The sequence below is a fragment of the Siphateles boraxobius genome, unplaced genomic scaffold (genome assembly GCF_051911475.1).
Source record: "Siphateles boraxobius isolate OS27281-9 unplaced genomic scaffold, OSU_SipBor_1 8, whole genome shotgun sequence".
NCBI lineage: Eukaryota > Metazoa > Chordata > Actinopteri > Cypriniformes > Leuciscidae > Siphateles > Siphateles boraxobius.
This window is the reverse complement of record NW_027509208.1, coordinates 39,273,054-39,290,000: the sequence shown is the minus strand read 5'-3', so window position 1 is coordinate 39,290,000 and position 16,947 is coordinate 39,273,054. Positions and strand designations below refer to the sequence as shown.

Here is a 16,947-nt window from a genome sequence, read left to right as displayed (position 1 = left end):
CCAAAAAACATAAATCTACACTTATGTATAAACTGCTTAGCTAAAATAATTAAACTGCTATACATTAAAATGCCCATAAGTTTCAAGCATTATTTTTCACCATCATGATCAGGAAGTAACTCTCATAATACAATGAAACGGATAACTATATACAATTATATTACACAAAATCAATGTTTATTAAAAATGCTTATTGAATGTTTATTGGACTGTACCTTAATGTACCATTATAACATACATAAGCAAATTACGCTCCAAAACGTTAGTTGACGTTACTCGGTTTAGAACGTAAGCTCCGCCCCTTACTTCCGGGCCTGGCGCTAGTGTTAGAACGTAAGCTCCGCCCCTTCCGTTTCTGACGCTGGCGTTAGAACGTAAGCTCCGCCCCTTACGTCCGGTCAAGGCGCTGGGGTTAGAACGTAAGCTCCTCCCCTTCCGGTCCTGGCGCTGGTGTTAGAACGTAAGCTCCGCCCCTTACTTCCAGTTCTGTCGCTGGGGAAACTGGTGGTGCTGCGGGTCTGCAGCTGGATACTATAGGAAAATTCAGCTTTGATCACAGGAATAAATTACATTTTAAAATATATTCAAATAGAAAACGCTTATTTTAAATTGCAATAATATTTAATATAATAATATAACTGTTTTTGATGTATTTTTTAATCAAATAAATGCAGTCTTCTGTCAAAAACAGAACCGTTACAGAACTTTAAATGGCCTCCATGTCCATTAATATCCACAGCATGTGTGTGTATTTGTGTGTACAGACTTTCATCCCCATTTAAAGACACAGAGAGAATATTTGCAGCATATGTGGATTTATGGGCCAGACTCGAGCCTATTAACACTAATTTGTCGGGACAGAGTTTGGGCACACGTTTTCACCAAACAGAGCAATTGAATTCACAGCTTTGTTTTAATCATGCGAGATGCGAGCGCAGCAGGCGTGCGCTTATAAAAGCTGCTCACTGTAAACATACGCTTTGAGTTTCCCTCACAGATATGAGCCGCCAGACATGTTACAAGATCAATCTGCTTTTATAACCTTCAATGCTTCATTTGTAAGGGCCGTGACAGAGTCAATACACACAACGTGTGTGTTATTTCTGAAGATTTACATCAGGAATAAACTAGTCTTCTGTTCTGCAGTTCACAATACATTCATAAGCCAGACCAAGCTAATTTAGACTTGTTCAAGTCTGGTTGTTTTTAAACCACTAAAGCAAGTGGTTGTGTAAAGATGGTAAAATGTTTTATTTTTGATCACATTCAAAATAATTTATAATATTTAGATCTTTGAAGTGCTGGAAAAAGTGTGAAGCACTTAAAAGTGCTTGAATTTTACCCTCAAAAGGTTTTACAAACCCTGAAATGAATAATGTAAAAACATTCGACTATTTCTGCCACAATTCCATGGTTACGGTTAGCGGTACTACTTTAAATCCATTGTGAATGTTGGTGATTTGTGGAGTGAAAAGCCTTCTATAACTTGTTCGTTCATGTGACAATGTTTCTCCTGGTAATTTCCACGTCAGCGCTGTTTTATATAATATGGTTTGCAACAGAATTCTGTGCGGAAATCAAAATTTGTTATGCTTACAAAATACACTTAAGTTGATCAGTGAAATAGTTGGAAATTTTTTTGTTGCACTTTTTCCGGGTAAATAAAGGTTAAAGAGAATTAACAAATCGCATATTCTATTTTTCTGGATTTGGGATTGTACAGTAAATTACACACACTCACAACATCTCAAATGTTTTTTAAAATAAACACAACCGCTTATTTAAAAATATCGCATTTTCCATATGGGTGTGTTTAATTTACTAAGTATCATCCAGTTATGTGAATATATGAATTATAATATGAATTATTTTACTCATACAATGAAAAAACCCATTTTAAATCTCGAGGGAACCATTGGTGAATTAGTTTTCCGGGTTTTGACGTCATCCCTACACCGCTCTATGATACTATAATGTAAAAGCAGCCGATCAGGTTGGAGCTCGCTGTTTTGGAGATCTCTTGTGATATTTGTGTGTAATATGCATCATTTGAGGCTGAAACTTCAGGAACACATTAATGCAGATCTGAGCTTTGAGTCGCCACAGGAAGATCAACCGTTCTGGCCTGATTCGTTCAGGCTTTCCTCCAGAACTTTGTCTGATTTGCTGCAGTTAATGTGTGACTTTGAGCGTGTGTGTGTGTTTGTTTGGGTATTGTGGGTTTGTCTGCCGTGTCAGCACAAACAGAGAGTCAGCGCTGCGTGTGTGTGTTCTTTATCAGTGCCAATTCAGTTCAGTAACAATGCCGTAACGTGACTGTGTTTGTCCAGGTGGATCTACAGAGAGAAAACACTATCCATCTCTCTCTCTCTCTCTCACTTTCTCTTTCTCTCTACACATAGTGTGTAGAAAAACATTCTTTGGATGTTTCACTGATCTGTCATTTATGAATATTTGTGTGAGTGTGTGTGTTTTTTCATCTCTGGGCACTTTTGGCCCTGTGCACTTGTAACTCTTTTAAAGGACACTTTTAGACCTTGTATATTAAATTTGTCGACTAACATAATCCAATAGTGTTTATATGTGTGCCACAGGCCATTTTCTGCCATTTAATGCAATTTCCAACTCATCTCAATTAATAACATTTTGTGGTGGAAAATTACATTTTAAACATTTTTGCAATAAAATGCTGACCCCTTTGTCGTGCTAAGGCTAGCTATTTATGAATCATAAATGTACAAAATTAAATCATATTTTCACACATGCTTTGAGAAAATTACAGCTTGAGTGGAAATACACACAATAGAATATTATAAAATCATGATATATAAACTATATTTTTTTATATAATAAATAATTATAATATATTTTTATATTTTCCTTGATTTTTCTGTTTTATTTTCAAATTACATAATATCTCATATTTCATCTCAACCTTGTCACTGAAATTAAATGGTTTGTTCATTTTCCTTGTTCAGATTTTCCAAGCTTTAAAAATGATGCATTTCCATATTTTACTGTTGGTCTGCGACAAGAGGACGAGATTTGAAAATCCAAACAAGGAGTAAAATGAGCCTAAATCATTTGAGAGACATTTGAGATTAAGAAAAACATTAAAATCTAAAAGTGCCTGAAGAAACTTGCATGCATGCGTTTACTTTGGGAACAGGATTGTGAGGGAGTGAGTTGTTGTCTTTGTTGACCACTTTGACGTCTATGTCGCAACATCTTAATGTCCTTCGTGTGTGTGTGTGTGTGTGTGTGTGTGTGTGTGTGTGTGTTTGTGTGTGTCCTCAAACATGGTTTTCCACAATTGTCTCATACAGAATAGAGAACCAGTTCTGTGAGAGGGATCAGGCTGGAATTTTGGCAATTCCCAGAATGCATTCCTGCTGGACGGCGTGTGGGTAAAGCAAACTGTGTGTCAGTACAGTGAAACCTGAGTCTGAACGCTTAACGTTAGTGCCTGGTTATTTTAAAGGCCCATAAAACCTTCTGCGTGTTTTTACCTTTTCCACTGAGGCGTTATTGAAAAAAAATTTCTCTCGAGTGCTTTGATGTTAAACAATTACTTTTGTGTTAATGTTCAGTAACTATAGCAGGACAAAAAAACACATTTACATGCAACAAAAACTGCCCTTTCCTCCATCATATAACTTTCATCTTGACTTTTCATTGTAGTCTCTCTCTGTCTTTTACATTGCATCTGAAAGACTTTGAAAGAGCTGAGAGTTTTCATGTGAAGATCTAATATTAGCTGTGCAATTATAACAGCTGTCTCTTTTCTTCTTTATATATACACACACGGCACACAAAGGTTTTCAATGCTCTCAGGACACTGAGAAGGGAGTATCTGTGGAAGTCCACTTGGCATCATTGAAGCATTAAAATAACTCTAAACCCTAAATTTAAAAGTAAATTGTTGTGTCATGATGTTTAATGTAAAAATAAATCTGGTTTTGCCATTTTTAATGTCTTTTAAACCGATAATTGAATTGTAACAGTCACGTTGATGTACGTTATACCTGAGCAACTGCTTAACAACTCCTGAAATGAATCAAACTCAGTAAGAATGCCTTTTCACCATGTTTGTTCCAGTGAAGTGATGAATTGATGTACATTCTGTCATGAAACTGATAGGCCCTTAAAGGGATAGTTCACCCAAAAAAAGCTGATGGACCCCATTGACTTTAATAGTATTTATTTTCCATACTATGGAAGTCAATGGGGTCCATCAACTGTTTGGTTACCCATATTCTTCAAAATATCATCTTTTGTGTTCAGCAGAAGAAAGAAATTCATACCGGTTTGGAAGTAAATGATGACAGATTTTCTTTTTGTTTTTTGGTGAACTATCCCTTTAACTCAATCTGCTTACAATCACATCTTTCTCGATAGGGCACATCTGATTATATCCTGCTGTATCAGTAGCCAATGAGCTCGCCGCTCAACCTTCAAATACTTTTTCAGCATTTTCTGTAGCAGTTGCAGCATACTTTCAGAAACCCTCCACCTCCCCCAGCTCCACCTGTATAGATCTGCTACGGGTCATTTATGCTTGCTATATTGTACAGTAGCAGCATGTCTTACTTGCTCACAGCAGTGTGTCGTGTGTGTATTGGCACTAGCAACTCCCGTAGCAGCAGATCTATTCTGCCAAGACCAAACAAATCAACATTGTCATGACAAAAATAAAACAGAAAGTATAATTCTGGGCTGAGTGTTCATTATTTTTGCAATACGATCTTTACACACTTCAGAATTGACACACTTCAGCTTTAAGGAGAGGATCAGGAATTTCTGTCCTACACAGGGAGTTTGATATTGTACAAGAGCATAAACATCACAATTAAAGATTACGCTGACTGAGACTAATCACTATTATACAACAACAAACATAACACTGCTCAGTATCCCCTCCTACACCTGCTCTAATGAAAGACAGTGACGCAAACAGTGTTTGCACGTGAAAAACATGTTTCTATGCTGTTGCTGGGATGTTCTGGGTGGAAACAAGGAAAACACACACACACACACACAATCTCCTCTATGAACTTCTTTTCTTTTTTGTGCTTTGTTTGCACTCTGATACTGAATCTCAATAGCACTTTCTGTGGTTTCAGGATGTGTGTGTTGTATGTGATTTGGCTGATGTTCTGTTCATTGATGTCTAACACACACAGACAGATTGCTGTAGTTATTAGTACATCTCTATTTGAGCAGCAAGGACTCCAGCTGTCCCAGAATGCCACACTTCAGTGAGTTAAGTGTGTCTGTTTCCTGCACAAATCAGCATACGGCATAATAGAGTTATACTATGCCAGAGAAAACACACACACACACACACATTTTGAGGTCTGGAATGGTTTAGTTTGAGACTGATGACAGGGATATTTCCATGTTGATTTGTTCACTGTTTTTCCCCTTTGTATTTCAACAAAAAGTGTGTGAATTCTGTGGCACGCGTCTCCAAACAGAATTGCAAAAACATTGACTGTTTTCAGACTCCCCTTGTCTTCCATTGGTTGGTTAAACCGATAGCCCCGCCCCAAACTCACTCCATTGGTTGAGTCAGTGTTGCTGCATTGTAAAAAAATATTTTCATGATTTGTTATCACAACTTTTTATCTTTTGTCAAATCAACTTAGATAATTAATGTGGTTCAGATAACATAATATTTTGAATTTCTATTTATTAAACCAATCTCCTTCATTGTTTTAACTCAAATTTGTTTCAATGAACTCAAAATTTTAAGGCAACTAGGTAACTTACTTTTTTAAGTTAAACCAACAAAATTGTTTACAGTGTGTGTTGTACTGGTTAATATACTGATGTTTTGATTGCTCCAATAGCTCAGAGGATGCTCTTTCAAAGTTCACAAGACTTCTTTGAGATCTCCGTTAAGCCGGTGGCCTCGTGGGCCGCGCTGACATATAGAGACCCGAGTTTGAGTCCCGGCTCGAGATCCTTTGCCAATCCTCATCCCCTCACCCTGTGCTTTCCTGTCTATTCTCTATACTCTCCTTTCCAATAAAGGCAAAGAGACCTTTGTCTCACATGTTTTTAAAATTATTTTAGAGAAATAAAAATAGACACAAATTGGCTGACATACAGTATAGAGCTATAAAATTGATGCATAACCCCATTTGGTCTTTGGTTTTGGCATTTCTAAAATTGTGTTGAGTCTTGGCAAATCTGAGCACATTTTGAGATTTCTTCTGAAACTAGACTTAAATTTGAGGATTTCATTTGTGATTATTTTTTCTTTAAACACACACACACACACACACACACACACACACACACACACACACACACACACACACACACACACACGCACACACACACACACACACACACACACACACACACACATATATACATAAGCTCACATGTGCCCCAAATTACCCCCAATCAGTGAGTGGACTGTACTTGCTCCAGGGGCATTACAATCACACACAGAGAGAGAGAGAGAGAGAGAGAGAGAAAGAGTGATTATTGTGTCAGTCCTTTAGTTCGACCCCCCTCAGAGAAACAAAGTGTGTGTGTGTGTGTGTGGAATAACTCAGTCATCATCAGTAACTGGCACTGGAGAGAGAGAGAGAGTCCTCAGGCTGTTTCCAGACTCTCTAGAGTTTAACTGAAACCTGTTTCGCTAAATTTGGTGCCATGTTTATTCAGAGAGCGTTTAAAATAAATGCTGTGTGTTACTGGAACTTTGTGTGTGTGTGTGTGTACAAACCAGACCTCTCTGCCTGACTGTTGCAGGGCCATTGGCAGCCCGTTTAGGAGTGTAAGCAGCAAATAAGTTATTTAATTAATATTTTTCCATTAAATTATTTAATTTTATAGTTATGTATAATAATATGTTATATATGATAATGAAAGTGATATAATATAGTATATAGTACTGTACACTACCGTTCAAACCCTTGAGGTCGTTAAAAATAAAATAATTTAAAGCAATGAATACTTTTATTCAGCAAAGACTACTAAAACAAAAGTTACAAAAGCTTTTGAACTCATCTCATTTGAATTCATCAATGGATCAGTTTCCACAAAATTATAAAGCAGCACAATTGTTTTCATTATTGATAATAATCAGAAATTGTATATTTTTTACAGCGCTATCTAGGCCAATATTCACTCAATTGGCCCTGTTTTTAGATGAACTCCTAATAAAAAGTCAACAAATGTAATTTCAGATCAGCTGGCAGATATGAACAAGTACATTTAATGTGGCCCGTAATGAGTTACTGACTAGAGTTTTTATGAGCGTAAAACATCACAAAACTCAGCCTGAGAACACGTGTCAAATGTAATCAAATTCCAGTGATAGTCACTATAATTTAAACAAATCCTTACTACACAACTGTGATTTCAGGAAGTTTATATTCCCCAGCATCTCTGGGATCTTATCTTTCAAATTAGGCAATTTGTGGTCATTTTCTCCACTCTTCCAGTTTTAGACCCTGATGATTGCAACTATATTTTCCATTTGTGTCACTGCACAAAGACACTCTTGTTTTTCTGCGTGTGTCGGACAAACTCGTGATCGCAGCGGAGGGAATTGTATCTCTAATGCATTGTAACTCCAAGCTTTCCTTTAGCTCAAACAGTAGAGCATTAGCGCTTGCAACACCTAGGTCATGGGTTCGATTCCCAGGGAAAGCAAGAACTGATAAGAATGTAAAAATGTGAACCGAAATGCAAGTTGCTTTGGATAATAGCGTCTGCCAAATGCATAAATGCAAATGCATTGTTAGTGTGTGTGTAAGGGGGTAGAAAGCTGATTTATGAGTAGAAATATGTTTTTTGATTGAATTATTGAATTATGTGTTTTTCTGTAGTCCCAAAGAAACTTGTGCAGGAGTCGGTTTCCAGGCATCCATCGTTCCCATCTCCCCCGTCAGTGCCTCATGACCCCAACGTGGTGGGAGACAGCGCCCCTCCGGACGGGACCCCGTCTCTGACCTCGGACTCCGCGCCAGGTGAGAAACAAACCATAAATACAGAACCTATACACACAACCTCAGCAGAAGTTCTGACTGGAATCAGCTTAATGGAGATGATGGGATACACTGATCTGAAACCACACACACTCTCTGTGTACAGATGCTGATAGTTGCTTTAGCTACAGCCGTGTTTTTGACTGTTGAACAGAATCGGACTAAAGCTAAAACACCCACAATGCATTTCCTGTGAGTGGAGACTGTAAAAACAAATTTAAGAAGCTTTTAATTTTAGCTTTGTTTAGGTGACTCTTCGTTAAACAAAATTTACATTTCCATAACATTCTTTTTTGGTCAAGACACTCTGTTAATGTATTAATAGTTCACAAAAAAAAAAAAGAAAACGTAGTCATTATTTATTGACTTTCACTGTGTGGAAAATGGGAAAAGAAGAATTTCATTCTCATCCATATAATAGCAGTGAATAGCGACCAGCGTCAAGCTTTCAAAAAAGACGCAAAAGTATCACAGAATGATCCTATGCAACGTGTGCCATATGTTCCACATGTTCTGGGGGTATACGATAGGATTTGGTAAAAAACTAATGGAAATATAATGTATTATTTAACGAAAATCTGTGCGCGTCTGCACGTTCGAGTGACTCTATTCTCCAACTCGCATAGAAAAATACAATCCATGTAATTTCTTCTCTGAGGTGAATATAAGGTCAGAATTTTCATTAAATAATACATTGAATTCCATTCCAAATTTGTTTTTCACCAAACACTTTCGTAAACCCCCAGAACTCGTGAAATATACCACACGTGTCGCATGTGACCATTCTATGATACTTGTGCGCCTTTTTGTAAAAAGCTTGATGCTGGTTGCTATTCACTCCCATTATATGGACTATTGCAAAAAAATCTCCTTTCGTGGTCTGAAATAAAAAGCAGGGCATACGACATTACAACAACACAACACTCTTAAAAATAAAGGTTCTTTATTGGCATCAGTGGTTCCATAAAGAACCTTCGACATCCATGGAACCTTTCCAATCCACGAAAGGTTCTTTAGAATTTTCAAATGTTCTTCAAAATGGTTTTTCTATGCCACTGCTGTGAAAACCCCCTTTTTGTAACTTTTATTTTTAAGAGTGAAGGTGAGTAAATGATAACTTAAATTTCATTTTAGGATGAACTATACCTTTAAGTATTTAAAAGGAAAAAGTAAACACTTTTCTTAGCATTTTAAATTGACTTTTGAAAACATGATGTTCTATTTTTAGCATTTTTTACCCAATTGACTAATCACCCTCATCTCATTGTTCTGACTATGTAAGAATCTCAGACACAACAGATGTTACACAGAAACCAATATCCTGAATCCTGTTACCTGAATGTTTTCAGTTAATATTAGCAGCAGATGATTTTAGGTCAAGCTCCAAAAATGACAGAAAAGGCACCATAAATTAAGTTCATAACACTTGTGCACTGTATTCTTCTGAAGCCATGCATGCATATATATATATTGAAATATGGTATGACAATACATCTTGCATCAGGGTTGGCCTCAATCATATCACGAGAACCAATGACATTTGATGTCTTTGATATTTAGACATAATTAGGAATATAGTGAATGAATTGTATGAATTGCATCCAAGAGAAACATTGTGCAAAACATCTACTTTTGTTGAAAGTTGGAAAAATACATAATGTTCATGCCACAAGATGATGGTTGAGTAGATAATGACAGCATTTTCATTTTTCGAGTGAACTCTTCCATTAACACCACATACTGTATGCACACACACACGATGAGAACATGTTGATGAATTATTGATGTAAATCCAACTTATTCTTTTGTTTATTCCCAGACATAAAAGCTTGGGGTGTTTTAACCAACTATACAAATATAAACTTTCCGTTTTGTTACGGTCTCATGATGATGATGATGATGATGGTGATGATTGTGTGCATTTGATGGCAGGGAGGTCGACTCGAGGCCGGAGTTCTGGTCCTTTTTCGGAAGAGCCGGATCCGTCCGGAGAAAGCGATCGGAACCCAACCGTCTCCACCGTGATCAGACCAGACATGGCTCTCATCAGCAGCATGCTGACGGCCTACACCTACATCACAGGTACAACACACACATCTGAAGTGGATCTCTGATGCAAACACTCAACTACTCTATAGATCAAATCAAAAATATATATTCATTATTGAGTAGTCAGCAGGATCTCGTTCTTAAGGAAATGCCAATGTGTACTTGCATGTTATGTAAAAATCAACAAAGATAATTTAAAATTATACACAACTCACGTAGTAACTCACAGCTATTACAATTTTACTAAGTATTTGTGATGGACAAAGTTTGGGGTCGGTAAGTTTTTTTATTGCTTTTGAAAGACATCTCTTCTGCTCAGCAAAACTGCATTTATTTGGTCAAAAATACAGTTAAACAGTAATATTGTGAAATATTATTATAATTTAAAATAAGTGTTTTCTATTCAAATATATTGTAAAATGTAATTTATTCCTGTGATCGAAGCTGAATTTTCAGCATCATTACTCCAGTCTTCAGTGATGATTTCCTTCAGAAAAAATTCTAATATGATGTTCCCTTTCGAGAGGTCTCTCCTATTGCGTAATGCTTACGCTATGGGAAAACTCCTTTTCTCGAGAAATATTGAAGTCTTTAAGTAAAACGCATTGCAGCTGCACAGCATACAGCAATGAGCGAGGCAGCTCGGTCATTGGCTGTGCAGCGGCAACTTGCACGACCAATGACGGGGCGTCTCTGAACCCGCTTCCAATGAGCGTGCTTCGCGTCCACGCGCGTCAGAGCCCGCCAAGATGGGCGTGGCCAAGGGCTATATATTGGGCGCCCCGTCGTCTGAGTTCTTTAGATTTAATCTCTTTCAGCAAAGAACCTTCTCTTCGCTGATCCTCCGGATTTATTGGAGTCTTTCGCCGCCGCCGCCGTCGACAAGCCTACAGCAGGACTGCTTCGAGGACGCCGGCGCCTTCAGCCGCCTTCGATCGCCCTTCTGCTAAGCCATCCGGCGCGCATCATCACCATATCCTTTTCAAAGCTTTCAGTGTTCGCCCCCGCGACACTTTTTCTAAAAGAGCAATTTTTCAAGGCGTCAAATGCCTTCCTGCGCTTCGTGTCGAGGCCCTCTTCAAGACGGGGATCGTCACATCATTTGCGCCCGCTGCCTGGGACCGGACCACGCAGAGGCTGCCCTTACTCGAGGCGGATGTCCCGAGTGTGACGCCCTGGGCCTCACCGAGCTGCGCGCTCGCTTCGCCGTTTTCACCGCGAAAGAGTCCACCTCTTCCGTGCTGCCATCTCCTCTGGTCGAGCCGCGAAAGAAAAAACGCCGCTCACAGAGGCTGCCGGAGCACGCGGTTTGCAGTGATGTCACGCCGGGCCAATCCCCGCGTGCTTCACCGCCACCCGAAGACTCCCCGCCGCCAGTCCAGTTCACACAGGCGGACCAGCACCCCTCCAGCGGAGCGATGGGGCTCGTCTCGTTTGGCGCGTCAGGGGATGACGAAGATAAGGATGACAGTTTTTCCTGTGATGCTGCATCCGACGACTGGTCGGGCTCGTCCTTCGACCCCGCGCCTTCGACATTAGCGGGCACGAGCGCGGGCTCCAGCATGGACTCAGAGATCGTCCGCATTCTCTCCAAGGCCGTGGAAGACCTCGGGCTCGATTGGTCTTCCCCGGAAGAACCCACCCGCAGCCGACTGGACGAGTGGTTCCTGCAGGGGCGCCGACAGGCCCCTCGACAAAGACCCTCCCCCTTCTTCCCGGAAGTTCACGACGAACTCACGAAGTCGTGGAAAGGCCCACACTCCGCTCGCCTGAAGCCTTCTTTTTCTTTGTCGCTCTCCTCCGTGGACGGCGCGAAAGAAAGAGGCTATGAGGGGACTCCACCCCTCGAGGAGGCTGTGGCCAATCATCTGTGTCCACCCTCCAACGCTGGATGGAAAGCTAAAGCTTCTCATCCCTCGAAGCCTTGCCGGTCCACTTCAGCTCTCGCCGGTCGCGCATACGCCGCCGCCGGCCAAGCTGCATCAGCGCTTCACTCTATGGCTGTCCTCCAGGTGTTTCAAGCCAAACTTCTCCGCAGTATGGACGAGTCTGGACCCGAGCCTGAGGCATTTAAGGACCTACGCAGCGCCACTGACATAGCGCTGCGAGCCACAAAAGCCACCGCCCAATCCATCGGCCGTGCTATGGCTAACCTGACTGTCCTTGAGCGCCATCTGTGGCTGACGCTAACAGATATGAAGGATGCAGATAAGGCGTCTTTCCTCGACGCGCCTATCTCCCAAGACGGCCTGTTTGGACCAGCGGTGAAGGAGTTCGCCGAGCGCTTCACCGAAGCCCGTAAGGACTCACAGGCTATGCGTCACTTCCTGCCCAAGCGATCTAGCTCATCGCAGAGCCGCCAACGGCCGCCTCAACAGCAGCGAGCTAAGACGGCGCCCCCCGTTTCTCAGCCCAAACCTGAAACGGATTTTCGACGCCGCTCGCCCTCTGCCAACAGGAAGCAACCGCCCGAGCGACGGGGACCTCGGCCCAGGATTGTGCTGAACCCAGAGCCTCGTAAGTCCTCCTAGCTACAGGGAGGAAAAGGGAGAGCGCGTGTCTCGCGAGAGCCGGACCGCTCTCTCCAAAACGTCTAAAGCATTACCCAGTCCCCTTACAGGCGGCTGGAAATGTCTATACAGCAGCCAATGTGCCAGCAACACAGCTCGCCCACCTGCAAACAAACGCCGTTTTTACGGCGACACACAGAAATCACATAAAGAGCTATTTTCTGCCTGTGTCATTAAAGGGTCACGTGTCCACACCAAAGTGCGCATTCCCACATATCAAAACTGTCAACGCAGTGCCAAATGTTTTCCCAGCTCAGGCTGGACGCCCCATAAATGTAGATTGTGTGCCAACTGTTACGTATGCACCACTACACACAAGCACTGTTCCCACAGTTATAAACACTTCCCCAGTAAAAGCGGGAAGTTGTATAAGAGTAGCACGTGTGCCCGCTGTTATGCACGCACCCCAACTCACAAACACTGTTTATATGGCCAAAAACCTCCCGCCACGAGCGGGAAGTTTTATGAAAGTGGCGCGCGTGCCTACCACAGTCTATGCACCCCCACCCATAAGCACTATACACACAGTGTTAAACATTTCCCCATCTCACTCTGTGAGCATTACAGCGAGCGTGCCTGTAATCTCACACGCACCCCTGCACTCGGCATTCAGCAGAGCTGCTCAGCGCGCGTCCGCGCCGCTGAGAGCTGTAAGCTCGGTGTTAACACAGAACGATTCGCTGGCGGGAGCCATACGTCACTGCGACACGCCCCCGGCCAACATTCAGCCCATATCTGTGCGAGCGAAAGCTTGGGAAAATATCCCAGACATGCCGAAATGGGTTTTGAACATAATAAAACACGGTTACTCGCTTCAATTCGCTCGCAGACCGCCCCGCTTCACAGCGGTGGTAGAGACGAAAGTGAGAAAAGATGTTTCACATGTTCTACGCACCGAGATGCTCAAACTGATAGAGAAAGGCGCTATAGAAACAGTCCCCCCCTCTATGAGCGAGGCAGGTTTTTACAGCCGCTATTTTCTCGTCCCGAAAAAGGACGGCGGTCACTGCCCCATTCTAGATCTCAGACATCTGAACAAAGCTTTAATGATTCGTTCGTTCAGAATGATAACTACCAAGCATATCCTCGCGCAAGTTCGCCCGAGGGATTGGTTTCTGTCAGTGGATCTGAAAGACGCTTACTTTCACATTCCAATAGCGCCTCATGACAGGCCATTTCTGAGATTCGCTTTCGAGGGACAGTCATACCAGTACACAGTACTACCATTCGGCCTGTCACTGGCACCCCGTACATTTACGAAATGTATGGATGCAGCACTTTCCCCCCTGAGACAGCGGGGAGTGCGAATACTAAATTATCTCGACGATTGGCTAATACTAGCACAATCAGAGAGCCAGTTAGTGACACACAGGTCTTGGATTATCAGTCATCTAGAGTGCCTAGGTCTAAAAATCAATTTTGCAAAGAGCATGCTATCCCCCAGCCAGAATATTTCTTTCCTGGGAATAGTGCTAGACTCAGTGCAGATGACGGCGCGCCTCTCATCAGAGCGCGCGCTCACTATCCGGCGCCTTGCAACATCGTTCAGAGCGGGCGCGCGCGCCCCCGTCAAGCGGTTTCAGAGGATGCTCGGTCTCATGGCCTCAGCATCAGCTGTACTCCAGCTAGGATTGTTGCACATGCGTCCTCTCCAACGCTGGCTCAAAAGCCGTGTCCCCCACGCGTGGCGCTCGGGCCACTTTTTAATCAGAGCAAATCACGGCTGCATAAAAGCCCTGACGCCCTGGAAATCTGTCGACTGGTATCAGTCCGGCGTGAGTTTGGGTGTAAACACAAGGAGAAAGATGATCACGACAGATGCCTCCAAAATGGGTTGGGGGGCCCTTTACGAGGGCAGGCCTGTCTCCGGCTTGTGGTCAAACCCGGAGAAGCGCCTACATATAAACTGTCTGGAATTGAAAGCGGTCGCTTTGGCTCTCAGAGCCCTGCTCCCGTACCTGAGGGACGAGCACGTCCTAGTCCGAACGGACAACATGACGGTAGTCTCGCATATAAATCGTCAGGGTGGACTCAGATCGAGCTCCCTGCACTCGATGGCCAGGGAGCTCCTCCTATGGTCCCAGCGCAACCTGCGCTCGCTGAGAGCAGCGCATGTGCCAGGTGTTCTGAACCAGGGAGCGGACATGCTGTCCAGAGACAAAGTTCTCCCAGGAGAATGGTCTCTCCACCCCCTGACGATTCAGTGGTTATGGCAAACCTTTGGCAGAGCAGAGGTCGACCTCTTTGCCTCCAAGGAAAATACGCACTGCCCTCTCTTCTTTTCAAAGAGCACGGACGCCCTCGCCCAAGTCTGGCCGAGCCGCCCGCTGTATGCCTTCCCTCCGGTTGCGATGCTACCTCAGGTCATCAGTCGGATCAGGGAGGAGAAATGTGCAGTGCTCCTGGTAGCCCCACTCTGGAAAAAACAGACGTGGTTTCCAGAACTGATGCAGATGATACAATCTGCCCCATGGCCGATTCCACTGAGGCTAGATCTCCTCAGGCAGGCCAACGGGACGATCCTCCATCCCCGCCCCGATCTGTGGGCCCTCCATGCGTGGCCCCTCAACGGATTCCCGGGAACCTCCCCAGTGGAGTGTTGAGAACCATCACTGAGGCGCGAGCGCCCTCTACGAGGCGCTTATATGCCCAGAAATGGAAGGTGTTCAGTGACTGGTGCAAGTCCAGGAACCTGAATCCTGAGACATGCGAAGTACCGAGTGTGCTCGTTTTCTTACAAGAGCTATTGGAGGCAGGCCGCACCCCCTCCACGCTCAAAGTATATGTGGCTGCCATAGCGGCATCACATGAACCGGTCGAAGGACGCACACTAGGGAAAAACTACCTAGTTGTTCGTTTCCTGAGGGGCGCCAGGAGGATAAATCCCCCACGCCCCCCCTCGGTGACGATTTTGGACCTGGCCACGGTCCTGGACGCACTTAAGCGTGCCCCGTTCGAACCCCTCCGAACTGTGCACCTTAAACAGCTCTCGCTCAAAACTGCTCTCTTGCTGGCTCTCGCCTCGGTCAAGAGAGTGGGCGACCTGCACGCGCTGTCATCAAGCGCTACCTGCCTGGAGTTTGGACCTAACGACAACAGGGTTGTCCTCAGGCCAAGACACGGGTATATTCCTAAAGTGCTCTCTACTCCTTTCAGAGCACAGGTGATATCTTTGGCCGCGCTATCGTCCCCAGCAGACGAAAGTGACGCTAATTTACTCTGCCCGGTCAGGGCACTCAGAGTATATTTGGAACGTTCTGCCCTGTTCAGACAGACAGAGCAGTTGTTCGTATGCTTTGGCGGCCGCACTAAGGGTCTGGCTGTGTCAAAGCAAAGAATATCGTGCTGGATAGTTGATGCTATAGCGCTGGCTTATGAAGCCAAGGGCCTTCAGTGCCCCTTGGGCATCAGAGCTCACTCTACGAGAGGCATGGCCTCCTCGTGGGCGTGGTCGAGTGGGATACCCATTGAAGATATTTGTGCGGCTGCAGGCTGGGCCTCACCGTCCACATTTATCAGGTTTTATAACCTACAGGTCCCCTCATTGCACTCTAACATACTGTCGGTCTAACTATGCATAGGCTGGGGTGTGTACATGCTGAGCATTGTCTCCTCCCTCATAGAATCACATCTTTGCATCTGATGTGGAGGATTTTTCATACATGACAGTACATAAAAATGTGCTTGTGTGTTTCTTTGGACGCCCTTTGGGCCGTTCCACGTTGTCCCTTTATAAAGCCCGCCTTCGGCTGGCTCGTTGGATAATTACTTCGCTCAAAAGCTCAGGCACCGGCCTCCGGCTTAATAGAAGCGAAGTCAGCACGCACGGCGTTTTACATGGCGTTCCCATAGCGTAAGCATTACGCAATAGGAGAGACCTCTCGAAAGGGAACGACTCGGTTACTAACGTAACCTCGGTTCCCTGAGAGGAGGGAACGAGTATTGCGTAATCTGCCGTGCTTGTGCTTGGTCAATTTGCTTCAGTCGATTGAACCTAAAGAACTCAGACGACGGGGCGCCCAATATATAGCCCTTGGCCACGCCCATCTTGGCGGGCTCTGACGCGCGTGGACGCGAAGCACGCTCATTGGAAGCGGGTTCAGAGTCGCCCCGTCATTGGTTCGTGCAAGTTGCCTCAGCACAGCCAATGACCGAGCTGCCTCGCTCATTGCAGCTGCAATGCGTTTTACATAAAGACTTCAATATTTCTCGAGAAAAGGAGTTTTCCCATAGCGTAAGCATTACGCAATACTCGTTCCCTCCTCTCAGGGAACCGAGGTTACGTTAGTAACCGAGTCGATTTGCTGCTCAAGAAACAT

At 43.7% G+C, this 16,947-nt stretch overlaps 1 protein-coding gene across 3 annotated transcripts in view; it reads left to right on the top strand.

Annotated features, from left to right (window-relative positions):
* eva1aa (eva-1 homolog A, regulator of programmed cell death a) overlaps window positions 1-16,947 on the top strand; it is a 71,981-nt gene that overhangs the window by 52,711 nt on the left and 2,323 nt on the right. For all 3 annotated transcript variants that reach the window (XM_077220661.1, XM_077220660.1, XM_077220659.1), the window contains 2 exons: window positions 7,851-7,991; window positions 9,942-10,091. In XM_077220661.1, coding sequence (XP_077076776.1) covers window positions 10,046-10,091 — 46 coding nt within the window. In that variant the 5' untranslated portion in view covers window positions 7,851-7,991; window positions 9,942-10,045. The remainder of the gene's footprint in view (window positions 1-7,850; window positions 7,992-9,941; window positions 10,092-16,947) is intronic.